This window comes from Alligator sinensis, unplaced genomic scaffold, assembly GCF_000455745.1.
Source record: "Alligator sinensis unplaced genomic scaffold, ASM45574v1 scaffold198_1, whole genome shotgun sequence".
Lineage (NCBI taxonomy): Eukaryota > Metazoa > Chordata > Crocodylia > Alligatoridae > Alligator > Alligator sinensis.
In genome coordinates, this window is record NW_005841906.1 from 3,056,540 (window position 1) to 3,070,628 (window position 14,089).

The 14,089-nt window shown below is 45.1% G+C and overlaps 2 protein-coding genes and 1 pseudogene across 2 annotated transcripts in view; 1 reads left to right on the forward strand and 2 right to left on the reverse strand.

The window, feature by feature from the left end:
• Positions 1-3,181, forward strand: part of GLP1R (glucagon like peptide 1 receptor) — a 149,361-nt gene extending 146,180 nt beyond the window's left edge. Inside the window, 1 exon segment of the mRNA XM_025197834.1 lies at positions 1-3,181. This exon segment is cut by the window's left edge and continues 31 nt beyond it. Coding sequence (XP_025053619.1) covers positions 1-122 — 122 coding nt within the window. The 3' untranslated portion in view covers positions 123-3,181.
• Positions 3,182-11,945: 8,764 nt separating this feature from the next.
• LOC112549417 lies at positions 11,946-13,529 on the reverse strand (annotated as a pseudogene).
• The window catches only part of SAYSD1 (SAYSVFN motif domain containing 1), a 6,139-nt gene continuing 3,995 nt past the window's right edge, over positions 11,946-14,089 (reverse strand). The window contains exon 2 of the mRNA XM_025197824.1: positions 11,946-13,994. Coding sequence (XP_025053609.1) covers positions 13,530-13,994 — 465 coding nt within the window. The 3' untranslated portion in view covers positions 11,946-13,529. The remainder of the gene's footprint in view (positions 13,995-14,089) is intronic.

Sequence of the window (14,089 nt, forward strand, 5' to 3'; positions counted from 1 at the left end):
ATTTTTATGTCCAGAGAGACAGCAGTATGAAACCACTGAAGTGCCCAGGCAACAGCATCAGTAGTGGAGGCACAGTGGGCAGCAGTGTCTATACTGCGACTTGCCAAGCCACATTCAGTTAAGATTACTCCAGGCAAAAATAGAAATGAATCAGATCAGCCTGAAAGAAGTGTAAGACGCACCTGAAAACTCTTAAATGTCCAGGCAAGCAGCTTTTTTATGCCTTCTGAAGCCAGCAACTTAAGCAAGCATGTGTTGCTTATTGCTGCAGGCGGCTGGACAAAGGTTTCTAGGGAAAGCAATCTGCTAATGTAATCAACGCATCAGAGGAAAAATTGATCATGTCTAAAGTAAGTTTAAAGAGTTTCTTCCTATTAACACACAAGGCCTCCAGGTGTCCAAAACTTTAGTGCTCCATTGATCTGGCCACAAACCATAGGGTCAATGGCTTATTACTGTAGGTGGGTGAGCTGAATGATCTGCTGATTCAATTACAAAAATACAGAACATGACTATTGACAAAAAAACATGTTTAGGTTTCTACTAGGAAAGGATGAGATGCTCACCATTTTTAGGAAGAAGTACTTGTAAAGCATGAACATATTTCTCTCTGGTACGATCACTTGGTTTAAATAATATTCTTATGGCAAAAGCATCCCAAATTTATGGTTGGAGATTGTGCAGCTACTTAACAGAGTAGAGGCATTGAAGGCCTAGTTTTCTATAACTGGGATGGGTAATGGGCTGCCTCTCTAGCACATTTCTGAATTTGAGTCACTTGGAGAATCATCATCTGTATAGAGTAGGGACCTATTCTGTTAATGGGTGTGTGTCCTTTCCATTAACACTGATGGGGTTAGAACTGCATGCATAACCCTTAGCTTTTACATAGCACTTGGCACCTTCAAATAGCTGTACAAATATTAACTTATGGATAGAAGTAATGAGTTGTGCCTCCACGCAAGTGGCTGACAATGGATAACCTTTTTTGTGGAAGGTATGCTTTGCGTCCTGTGGGTATACACATGCATCCATCATCTTGTGGCCGCTAAACCTTACTAAACTTCATTTTGAAATCATGGGAGCCCCAGCAGTTTGTAGCGTATTTTCATTTTTCTTGTCTCTAATCTTGCTCGTTTTCTCTGCCAGGCTTCTTTTTTTAAGTGGCAGAAACTAAGATTTACTGAGCATATTCAGCACAGAGGACAGCTCCCTGACCTCCTTTTCTGCTTGTGTTACTCACCTTAATGCTGTGAATTTTAGAATCTCAGCACTTAAAATTTTGCAAGCCAAAATGAACTAGTAAAACTGTTTATGTAAATGCAAAAGCTTTTTTTCCTACAGTGGGTGAAGTCAGTTGAGAGGCCTCTTCAAGGTGCTAATTGTCCTTTATTCCTACTAAATTCCAGTGGTTTTGAAGATTTGAGAGAACCAGTAAGAGCTATATATGCAACAGGAACTCAAGTCTGCAGGCCCAGTACTGCAACCCTATTTTTTAGGTATCCCGCCACGTAGTTGAGTTGACAAAAACTAGGATGCTGTGTAGGGATTCATAGTTAGATGCCTAATTCCAAGTGAGTGTCCATGGCTACACTACTCTTCTTGCAAAAACATGGAAGGAGAGATGTCAGCACCACAACTTTACATAACTCACTTCAGATGTAGGAGACCTAGGTTCAAATTCTGCCTTGGCCAAAGTGCTCATGAACCTGCTCATGTCCTAACCACTGGACTAGAAGATACTTTGGGTGGGACTTTCTGTGTGTCCTGTTGAAGTTGTTTCACATGTTCTGCTGGGCCATAAAATATCCCATCTCAGAATGCTTTCAAGATGGATGGATAGGGAAATCACTTGGGAAGTGAAAGACCCAAGTTCATGTTTACTCATGGGGTGGGAGAGGGTATTCTACATTGACTGTATATGGAGCTTGCACATCTAACTCAGTATCTCAAAGTTAGGTACTTCGGTGCAGCACTTTAACTTTTCTCTGAATCTAGCCCTTGACCTCAGTGTGATCTTGTGACCGTGAGTTCCAGGGGCTTCTTATTCACTGTATGTAAAACAAAAAATAGACTTTCAGCTTAAATGTGTTGCTTTTCAATCTCATTGAATGTCCCTTTCCTCCCTCACTGCAAGGAAAGTTAAGTTTAAATCTCTTCTATATACCTCTACCCTCTGCACAACTCTGCCCTCTCTTTTTTGTCTCCTCTCAAAACAAAAGCAGGCTCTAGGCTCTCTTTCAAAGGGAATTTTCTATGCCTTAGTTTTTACCAGCCAAATCTGAATTCTTGAAGGCTAGCAAAGACTGAGGAACTTCAGAGAAACTTAATAAAAGTACTAACTAAAGCTGCAACATGTGCTTTTAGTGCTTGGGTGAGCAAGAAAGGATTCCTGGAGTAGGGTCAAAGCTAGGTGAATAGACAGCATGATTGTAGAAAGAATTCACAACTGACAAATGCAAGATGTGTGTTGGAAGCATTTTTACTGGTGCATATTACTGGCTTCTAAATTAACGGTAACTTCTGAAGTAAGTATTATGGTGGTGCTACACTATTCGTTTTTTTGTTTGTTTGTTTTTTTTAAGTTTGGGATGATCGGGAAATGGGATTGAAAAATTGTAATGTTATGTCACTGTTTAAGGTCATGGAGAGATGGTTACATTTGCAGCCCTGTAAGTGCCACTGCACTTGGAAGCACTACAAAAGATGTGAAGACACACAAGGCACTCCTGCTGAGCCCCCAACCTGAAGCACTACAATGTGGATGAGAAGGCATGCAGTACCATGCTGTCCATTCAGGGAGTGTGATTATAGGGATGCTCAGCCCTATGACTTTTCTCAGGCTTCCCCACCCATTGTAGAGGAAAAACTCAGTGAACATGCAGTAGTTTGGTCCCCCCAGTACTGCAGCTCTGCTTTCTAAGGGGCACGACGGACCACAGGCTGTCAGTGGTCATGTGGCAGCCCCAGATCCAGTCTTGTAGCTCAGTGATTCTCAACTAGGGTACTTTGAGCTCCTTTAAATGTGCAGCAAGGTGATACTCAATACTAGGATTCTTAGGTGTGCAAACATGATTCACAAGATTTCATAGATTTCATTTACATTAGGGCTGGAAGGGCCCTCGGAAGATCATCGAGTCCAGCCCCCTGCCCCAGGGGCAGGAAGTCAGCTGGGGTCATAGGATCCCAGCAAGATAAACGTCCAAATGTCTCTTGAAGGCGTTCAAAGTAGGTGCTTGAACCACCTCCGGCGGCAGTCTATTCCAGACCTTGGGGGCTTGGACAGTAAAGATGTTCTTCCTTATGTCCAGCCTGAAATGGTCATGGAGGAGTTTGTGACCGTTCAACCTTGTCATCCCTTGGGGTGCTCTGGTGAATGCTCTGGTGAAGATAAACCCAGAGATTTCAGATAGGACTTCAGAGTGACAAAACCATTCTGACCTGTTGAGTTTTTTGCAACAGTTTTTTGCTGTGTTATTTTTCTGTAGTCAAAAATGAGTGAAAACTAAGAGCTGGAATTTTCCAAGACGTGCATTGAGTCTAACGAGTTTTAGAACCACAGCTAGAGTGCTGCTGCCATTTTTGTGGTGCTTTAGGAGGCATGCGCATCTGTTCACCCAATTTTTGTAGTGCTACAAATACAACATCTGTCCGTAGCCTAACTCAGTAATATATCTGGTTAGGAATAGCATGTTTATCTCTGATCAGTCCCTTTCAAAAGAAATGGCAGAGATCCAGAGACAGGTAAGGATCTACCTAACTCACAGAGTGTGAAAGAGATTTCGCAGCCTTTTCATGGTGAGCCCACCCCTCACTACTGATTGCCTGAGAAGATTGTCCATTGTGCAGACCCACTCTTGCTGCTGATTGGCAGAGAGGGGGCGGGACCCTGCAATAGGCAGCCCTATCCCCGTCGGAGGGTCAGGGGGGTGTTATCTTGGCTGTTCCCTTTAGTGCCAGGTCCACTAAAAGGGATATCCAGCAAGGACCATAAATATCTGGCTTGATATACCCAGTACTTCCACAATAAAACACAAGCAAAACTTTTAAAATCTTTTTCTGGGGGAAAAATACATTGACACCCCATCAAAGTTCTCAAAGTTCTTGCTCCTTCTTCAGCTTCTCTTTAGAGGGAAAATGTATTAACCTCTAGTAGATTAACTAGTTTTGTGAGAACCTACTAGTGAAACAGTTACAATGGAAAAAAAATCCTCAAGCCAGTTGTTTAGCTGGGCTATTAGAAAAATATTTACGCTAATTTAGTATGTCACTTGAAACCCACGTTTTTCAGACAAGTTGTAGATTGGTTTTCGCACCATGCTTGACCTGCGTTTCCAAGAAAACCCTTTGAAACTGTCTTCTTGCTGCCTATGCTTTAAAAAGATCTGTAGTAACTTTTTAAACTGCACTTTTAACATAAATGCTCAAAATAGGTAAGGCAACCCCATGAATTGGAACAGATGAGCCAGTGCATGTGTGTTTCTTGTGCCTTGCAGCAACATGCTCACTTGTGGTTATGTTTTAAAGTTGGGGTGGGTGGGGGGAATAGGGTGGCCTGGGCTTTAACTCACCCCCAAAATTATGTAGCTATGGTTTATAGGAAGCAAAAGCTTCATTTCCATCCTTGCTGCTACAAAAAAAGTTTTCATGAATGTTTAAAAGTTAACTTATGTTTTAATGGTGTTTCTTTACATGTATTTCATGTAAAAAAATTAAATAAGGAAGTTACAAAATAAGTATTTAAATACTGTATAAACTGTTTGTACAGTAAATAGATGTACATTTTTTTTCCTTGTAAGAAAAGTCACATTTGTCACACAAAATTGTCATTATTGCTGTTACTTGTCTAAATCTTTCTTTTGCCTGTCTTTACGCAGCAGTTCATAGAATTTTTTTTTTGAAGAATTGAAAGAATTATTTATGGTTCTTTCAAAGAAACAGAAAGTTCTTTATGTAGTGAATATAAAGCATCTCAGTGAAAATCTATAGCCTCCAGTTTTTTGGCTAAAAAGGCATATTCAGACTTCCTTGTCGTCTTGTATCTGCTTCACACACATCCCAACTGAGCAGATGTAAAAGTTAGGACCTTGACTGCAGGAGGGGGAGTGGGGGGAATCAAATTGTGTGATTTTGCCCCCTCTGAGATATGTCAAGATGTTTCCATTGAGTTAATCAGAGAGAAAGGATAGTTGTTGTAGGGAAGCCAGCCATATAGAGAGCTCCTTAAATAAAGTGAGGGAACCCTGTACTAAGCATCATGCTGTACATGCGGATCCTGGAAAATGGCGCATAACTCAAATTTGCATACAGGGAATCCATTTTACCATGTAACAAATAGGGATACATTCCATGACCTCAATTATACTAACCCCCAGACCCATTTCTACCACTTTTACAAGACAGTATTGGTACTCGCCAACAGCAGACAGTACACACAGAGTGGTGGTTAGTATTACCATAAAGGGGACAGCAACTACAGAAACACGTGTCGCAGACAATGAGTGAAGAGCACAGATCCACAGAGGAGACTATATTTTGGTGTGCCTCACTCCCACAGTGCACCGCACAAAGCGGCTGACTGCGGGCTTCCACTATGCTGATTGCATAAGAGTGAATTTACCTCGCATACAATGAATTTTTGGTATAAAAAGGGTCATCGCATAACAGCGAATTTGTACATACAGAACCCGCATAAAGCAAGGGAAACCTGTATAGGGTATACTCTGGCGTCTAGCACTGGATAGTTTGCTCCGTCAATTATCTGAGCAGTAGTAATATTAAGATTCATCAGCAACACAAACTAAGCAAATTTTCTCTTCTTATTTCCACATCCCTCTGTTCAGAGTAAAGTAATGACTGAAACAAGTGTTCAAACCAGAGGTGCCACAGGGGCTGTATGTTGTGTCCCCCAGCTGAAACACTACTCTTTTGAAATGTTTTCAAGCCTATTACACTTGGAAACATTTCACAAGTTACTTCTGTGTCTGTACCCAGAAACGAGCACTCTTGAAGCTACTGTCTCCTCTAAGTATTTACTTTCCAATTCCTGCAGGTAACTCGGGTTTGAAAACATCACTGTACTAAAGGTGTGAGGTCACAGAAGAAATAAATACAATCAAAGGGTGCCTGCACATGAGCTGGGAGGCCGCTCCAACGCGCTGTAATTACAGTGCATTGGAGCAGACTCAATTAATCGCATAATCAAGTAATTGCCATGTTCCAGCCAGCCTTCATGTCTCATGTATCTGTGTCCCCATGCTCCAAAGTGGTGGTGGGGGCACTTTATCTAAAGCTCTTCAAATGAGACGCTCTGAGCGCTTTGATCAGTGGAGTGGCTCAGAGCCACTCTTATTAAAGCAGCCATCCTCCCCCCGAGCCCATGTAAAAATGCCCAAACAGTATAATGAAAGGCCACAATTTGATATTCTTCTCTACTGCTAGGTTCCCACTGCTGTGTTACATACAACCTATTGAAAATAAACAAAGTAATGCAAATCAGTATGGTTACCAAGCTCAGACGCACAATATTGATGTAAAAATATTTTGGAGACATATAATAGAGGAAAGCCCCACAATTTAAGAAGAGTAAAGTACACCCTCAGCCTTGCAAGTAGCAAGAGAATGACTGGATTCAGTGACCCAGGAAATCCTTTCCAGTCCTACGTTACTGAAAACTAGAGGTCTTCCAGTATTGAAGGCGAATGCACAATGATATACACTGACTCTCTCCAGTTGAACTAGACACAGTTTCTTGAAAGATACAAACATAGATAGCTGCCAGTAAGCAATATCAAATGCTCTATCTTGGTTATCAGATATGTAAGTATTAAGAAGATATTGGTTCTTAAATAGGCAGCCTTGGGTAGAGGAGGAATCTGAAAATCTAATCATTATTTTTCATTTCCATCTCCTGAAGTATAACTTTACAAATGTTATATTCAAACCCAAAGTCACTCTTGCTTGAATGTGATTTGTCATAATAAAATCGTGAGAATCCAACCCAAGAATTAATGAAGGAGATGGAGAATCAAACCATAGATTGTAAAGATTATAAAGCTCTTCACCAGCTGAATACAGAATGGGCTGTTACTGCTGTCTGTATGCAGTGTTAAAAAAGGAGATGTATATTTGGGTGGGAGGCAACGTGAAGCTCGGTATGCTGCGACTCTTCTACTAAAAGGTATACTCCTTAATCTGCATTGTTCAGGCTCATCTAGAAGTTAACGATTTTCCAGTTACAGCAAGATATTAGTTATTCTAACATCCCCCATCCTCTCCCCAATGCAAACATAATGTACTCCACTTACATGCAAATCAGGTAAATGCGTACTTCACTTAAATGTGCAGCACAATGGCCACTTCCATTTTGTGGCCTATTGCATATCTGAATACCTGTTATATCTTTAGCTAGATATTGCATATCTATCTGCATACCTGTTACATGCATAAACAACTTAAGTGCACAGCCTACTCTGAAACCTAATTATACTCCAATTAGTTGCAAACTAACAATAACTGGGCATGTCTACACATGCAATTAATGTGAAGCAATAAACTCTGGAGTTTATTGTGCCTGGGAGTGCAGCAGGTTGAGCCAGGTTGGAGCAGGCCTGGCTGGCAGAGTTTCCCAAGGGTCACTCTGCCAGTCTGGGGCTACCCCCCAGCTCACCGTGCTGCAGAGGGGCTGGCTGGGACATGAGGGTGCTTCAGTGTGGAGCTAGCTGCCAGGCAACCCCCCCACCACTCTGAAGCACCCTCATGGCCCAGCCAGCTGTGTCAGCATCTACACATGCGATGCTGCAGAGTAAACTTCACAGCAGGGTACTACTTGTATTTACAAGTAGTACCCTGCTGTAGAGTTTATTAGTTTACTCCAGTATCATAGCTCTGTACCTGTAGATGCCGTGACATTTATGGCAGAGCTAATTAGGCAGCTCCACAGTAAATGTTTCATGTAGACATTCCCACTGTCTCTCTTGTAATTCACTGTATTCACCTGTCTTCACCTACCCCAGAAACAGCGAAGGGGAAGTAACTATCAAAGAACCACTACTAGAAGCCTTGAACATGAGGGGAATTAGTCAGATCCACAGCTGCTCTCACCTCATTTCCAGCCTCAGCAGTGAGTATTAAAACCTTAAAACCAAAATGAACTAGTTGCTTTGACTACTTGCAGATGTTTAAAAAAAAAAAAAGCAAAAAAAAGCCAAACAGGTGCTTTACTTTAAACTCCGTGCACTCCCACGCCAAGTGCAGTGCATGCCCAGAAGAGTCAGTGCTTTAGTTGAATCCAGGTTGCCCAACATCTGTATAGATCAAGCACAAAGTGGAGGTTTTTTGGCACTTTTATGTAATAGCTGTTTGAATCAGTTTAGATAAAAGCGCCAAAAAGCCTTGTTGAAATGCCTGATCTATACAGACACTGCAGAGCCAGGTTGAAGTAACATGCTGCTTTTTCTGGTAAAGCACAGGTTTTTGGGGTTTTTTTTAATGTCTGCAACCAGTCTTTATGGCAATTACGCTCAACTGGGATGCAGTATGACCTTTTCACGGGTGTCACACTGCCCCCCACTCCTAGGCTGAACTGCCTCACCATGCTTCTCTTTTCTAGTGGGGGGCTAGATCGGAAAGTGGCTGCAGCATAAACCAATGCAACTCTGTAGACAGAGGCTCACTTCTCCTTTCTGGTAGCTGGCTACAGCTGTGACTGAAGGTAAGAGTGGGGCAGGAGCTCTCAGGGGAAGCCGGTCCTTTCTGCCCCCTCACTCCCTGGGCAAGGCAGGAGGCCGCCCTCCAGGAGACTCTTCCCAAAGAGAGTCTGTGACTAGGAACTGGGGCCAGCTGGTGGGAGCTGCTAGTGGCCCATGTTGCACCACACTGGATCATGTGAGCTAGACTCTTCCCATGGCACAGACCTAACTGCCCTGCAAAGGCAACTGTCCTACAGAGAGAGCCTCCCCTCTCCCCATTTCAGAGGCCTGCCCCCTCTTTAGGCAACACAGAGAAAATGAGCACTTTCCACCAAGCTGGGAAAACTTGTGGTTTTATTGTGAATCTTAAAATACGTGAAGTCTTGTACAAACTCCCCACTCCTAGAAGGAATCTGATTTTGCATTAAAAAAAAATCCAACTTCTAGCCCTCACACTGAAATCTCTAAGTGTCAGCAAATGCACTCAGAGGGAGACGGAATCTGACCCTATGCTTCGTAATATTGTTCCAGAATAAACACATTTATGATGTGCGGTGTGCGATCCCACTGTGACAGGAGCCATAATAGTATCTTTCTAGAGCAGTGATTCTCCACTCGGGCTCTGCCAAGCTCAAGTGTTGCATTAACTGTACTATTACCATATTACTCATACAAGTATTTTCCAGGTTAAAATAGGTTTCCAGTCTGTTTTTTTTTTTTACATACCATAGTAATTTTTAAATAGGGGTGCAACTAAAGTTTTAAGCTACACAGGGGAGGTCTGGAGTGTAAAAAGGCTGAGAACCACTGGGCTAGGGGCTGCTAACACCACTGTACTGACCATGCTGTAAAGAATGTTTTTTAAGTGCACAGCCTTGTCAGTGTTGTGGGTAGTAGAAGCTTCTCATAATGGAAGCTACAGTTTCAGTTACAAGTATACGAGAAACAAGGGGTTTATCTTTTATAGGCCCAACCACACAGTTGGGAGAGGTTAGCAAAGCTTTCCAGCACAAATGTACCCTTCTTCAGGTCTCAGGTATAGGTTGTAGCCATGTTGGTCTAAGGACATAGGCAGACAAGGTTCTCTGGGTAGATCCAATATATCTTTTATTAGACCAACTGAAACCATTGGAAAAATTCTTCTTTGCAAGCTATCGAGTAAAAACACCCTTTGTCAGGCTGAAGAAGCCTTCTTCAAGTCTGGCATTTTGTGCTGGAAAGATCTGCTAACCTCTCCCAACTGTACAGCTGGGCCAATAAAAGTTATCATCCCCCAGAACCTTGTTTCCCACATATTTCCTGGCCCATCACAGATACAACACCATTCCACAGCTACTAGGAGTGTCATAGCTACTAATATCATCACACTGACAAAGCTGTTTACTTACAGAACAGAACACTGATTGCTGACATGAAGTTTGGATAAGTACATACTGCCGGGTAAGCACATAGTCATGTTTGAGTCCTGAGGCACTTGACAATGGATAGTATACACTCCATTTAAAGTGCTAATTCCTAAATAAGAATGTCAGTTAAAGACCCATCTACAGACAAATGCAATTTTGCCAAATACGAGCAGGGCTTTCTATATTTGAAAGCTGCCAAATTGAGCCTCTGCTTTAGAAGTGTGCTCCAGAATCTCAATGCAATTAAATGAAAAGAATGTCTTCTGTTCTGGTGACCATAGACATGATCTTGAAAGTATGAATTTAGCACAATCCAACCAGGGATGTCCTCAGTTCATCTTCTTCAGAGAGCTTGAGACAATGACTCCACGCTACAAACTGTCTCTATTCATTGCACTCCAGGCCCTAGGGATTTTGCAGTCACATATTTTGGAGGGTTTTTCCAAGATAGCAGCATTTATTCCTGGATAATATGCTACCTGGCTGCGGCCAGGTGCCTGTTTTGTCTGGACTCTAAAGGGCAGCATTCTTCTATCTCTGTTTTGAGAACTTTCTCTATAACCAGAAAATTAATCTCAAGGACATGCTCCCTGCACAGGTCCACACAGGAAGGCAACAGTTTTGGTTCCCCAACTGTAAGCCTCTAGTTTGCAGCCAAAATATTGCAGGAACTGAACAACTGCAGCCAGGTCCAAACTCTTCCCTTTCCTCTATGCCAGGGGTGTCAAAGATATGGCCCACGGAGCCATATCATCTGACCCACAGTGCTGCCTGCTGCGTGCAGCATACACTGGCCCTAGCCCTTTGCTCTGCATGTGATACCAGGAAAGGGCAGCACTCTGGATCTGTCCAAACTGGCCCACAGAAAGGCTGCCCATTCAGGATTCAGTGCACAGGGATGGGCTGGTGCAGGCCCCTCATGTAGAACGTGCCCCAGACCAGCCCTGTGCACTGCATGCTGTGCTGGGTTGGAGCAAGTGTGCATGGGACCAGTCTGGATTGGGCACAAAAACCAGCCCTACGTGGCAGATCCACTGTGCAGTTGGTCCAGTGCAGGCCCCCCAGACTGGAGCCACACACGTTGCATGCCGTATGGGGTCAGGGCTGACGTGTGCACTACATATGGTGCAAGCCCTGGACCACCTATGTGGGGTGAGATGAATCTTACAGCCCTGCCTAACATAGACATTTAAGGGAAACAAATGAGGTAGAACTTGGTCTCATTAGGCCAGAATACAGGAGGTCCTATTATATGCCACTCCAGAGTACGCTTCCTCAAGTATGCTGCCTGTGGGCTCCCTGCTATTAAAACAACAGATTTTTATAAACTGCTTCCCTTAGAAAATCAGAAGCATAAGAAAATAATGGCAATGGGTTATGGGCTGACCTAGCTTCTGCTAAGGATAGCTCTTCACTGCCTTGCAGGCCAAAAAGACATAGATGTGGCGACTCTGCTACTTTAGCATGAAATTGGAACAGACAGCCCATTGTGAGAAGTGGCCATTATTTCAAGCTAGCAGGCTTTAAATAAGAGATTTCACCTGGAACAGATAGTACTCTTTCATTCTTAGTCACCACTGACTCATTCCCCTCTCCATTAGGGGCAGGCTCACTCTACGAAGAGCCATTGCTCAAGCGCTTCTAGGATGTTTTAATACCTGGCTTTCCTACAAGCATGAGGTTAAAGGGAATGCAGGAGAAAGGCCTGAGCTGCTTGGGGCCTGGCAAAGAGAAGGCAAGGTGAGATGACAAACATACCATTGTGTCAAGATTTTTCATGAATTGTTTATTAGATAGTGTAACACAACCCCAAGAGCAGAAATCTGACTGGCGGAGAAAGGAACTTGGGTGTTCTGCTCCTGCAGTTATAGTCAAGCCATCAGGGGGGTCCCTGCAGGCCCTTTTCCTGGCTGCATAGAGCTAGTGGGAAACAGGAAGATTAAGGCTCAATGAACAGCTGAACTGACTCAACTGAAAGGACTCAAGAGACACGTGGCAGAATAACAAATAGGAATGAAAAATGGAAGTAACAGATGGTAAGCAACAAGGGCAGAGATGGCATGCAGGCATGGGAGGTGATCACCTGAAGGAAGACTGGGGCATGGACAGACAAAACACAAAAAGGAAAGATAAGGTGAAGTATGAACTGGAAATAGGGATATGACAGACAGATGGGTAGGGCAAGGACATTACATGCAGAAGGCCACAGACCACATTCGTCCACACTGTAGCATCCTTTGCAAGTGAACTGATGGCAGGGGATGCCTGTTTGGGTGATCCAGACAGATGCTAAGTTTGGGGGCTGCATTCACCAGCCCATGCTGTGAGGTGGACCCAGGGGAGAGGACTGTCCACTGCAACAGGAGCAGTTCAACTTTGCTCCTCTGTTTGGGCCTTCCCATTATCTCCCAATGACATGTCCTCTGGGGTAGGCATCACAAGTAGCCAATCTCCTCAGTGGCTGAGCCGGGCACAGCAGTGTAGGTCTCTGCCATGTTTGTGTATGTGATTATGGTATGCTACAGAGTACAGCTGGCAGTGGGCATGATGGGGACAACACAGAACTGCCTGGATTATGTGAAGCCAGGGCTCTCTAGTCTCCCCAGACCAAAGGCACAGGATCAAAAAAGAGAATCTCTCCTCCTTCAACTGCAGGTTCCAGCTGAAAGGCAGGGGATGATAGGCTTGAATGAAATTATAACGCAGGGATTTTTCAGATGAGAGGCAGAGACAGGAAAAAGTGGTGTGGGCACGGAGCAAAGACATGAGCATCTCGTGGGTCATGAGCCACTGTGTCCCCACCCAGCTTCTCATAACTGGCACTAAGGAAGGGCACCAGCTCATTCAGAGAGAAAGCAGAGACTGCAAGGTTGAACTTCGCCTTAAGCGAGACAGAGAGGAACTCTCAAAAAACAGAGCTGTGAACTGGGGGCCCTGGGAATCAGAGCCACCCTGAAGCAGCCATTCAGCAGCAGAGAGCACAGGGGCCGAGCTCTCCAAACGCACATATTCATACAGGCTTTTGCCCAGCTGACGGAGCCTGTCCCAGAGCCAAAATGCAAATAAGGTGCAGGGAGTGGGGGGCAAAGTCTGGGACCCGCTCCTGTATCTTGTGGAAAACTCTGGACACAGCTGCAAATTCTCCAGCCAGCTCATCAGTGTACTTGAGTGCCTCCCAGTGCCAAGTGGTTTTCCACAGTATGCTTAGCATCTTGTCTGCCACATTCAGGAGAGCAGGTGTGCTGGAAGAGAACTGGACCCTTTTCTCCCCCAGCTGCTGTTCCAGTTGCTGTGCTCTCCTCTTCAGATCACCCGGCTTCGTAGGGCACTTCCAACTCCACATGTAGTTGGCGAGGGCTTCTTCCTCACCCTTTGCATCTTGGGAGGGAGGAAAATCCTTGCCCAGAGTAAGGCCTTCACGGACACGCGGGCGCTAGGTCCCAGCCAAGGGGCGGTAGTGCAGCTCCCTCTCCAGCTGCTCCGCGGTCAGGGTGCCCTGGATAGCCTGGCAGCCAGGGTTGAAAACAGAGTAGGCACTCATCTCCCCGCAGCGCCGTTGCCCCAGCCCGCGGGTCCCGGTGCACAGCCAGTAGAGCGAGGAGACCACCAGGTAGGGCAGCCCCAGCTCCAGCTCCAGGAACAGCCCCAGCAGCACCAGCCACAGGAGGAACTTCAGCAAGGGCACGTGCCCTGCCAGCCACAGCGCCCAGCCGGAGGGGTGACCCGCCGCTGCCTCGGCTTGCCTGGGCGCCCCCTGGGGAACAAGAGCCACCTCTGTTACAAGCTGCCTTCGCAGCCCCCTCCCCGCAGGGGCACACAGCAGCCTCCCCCGGCACTTAAACCGCCACGCTCCCAAACGCTCTGGAGGGGCGGGGCCTCCTTGAGCCCCGCCCCCTCCCTCGCGTTCCGCCCCACCCCCTCGAGGGCCACGTCTAACCCTCCACAAGCCCCGCCCCGCCCCTCCCCGCGCTATTCACCTGGGCGGCGCCGCAC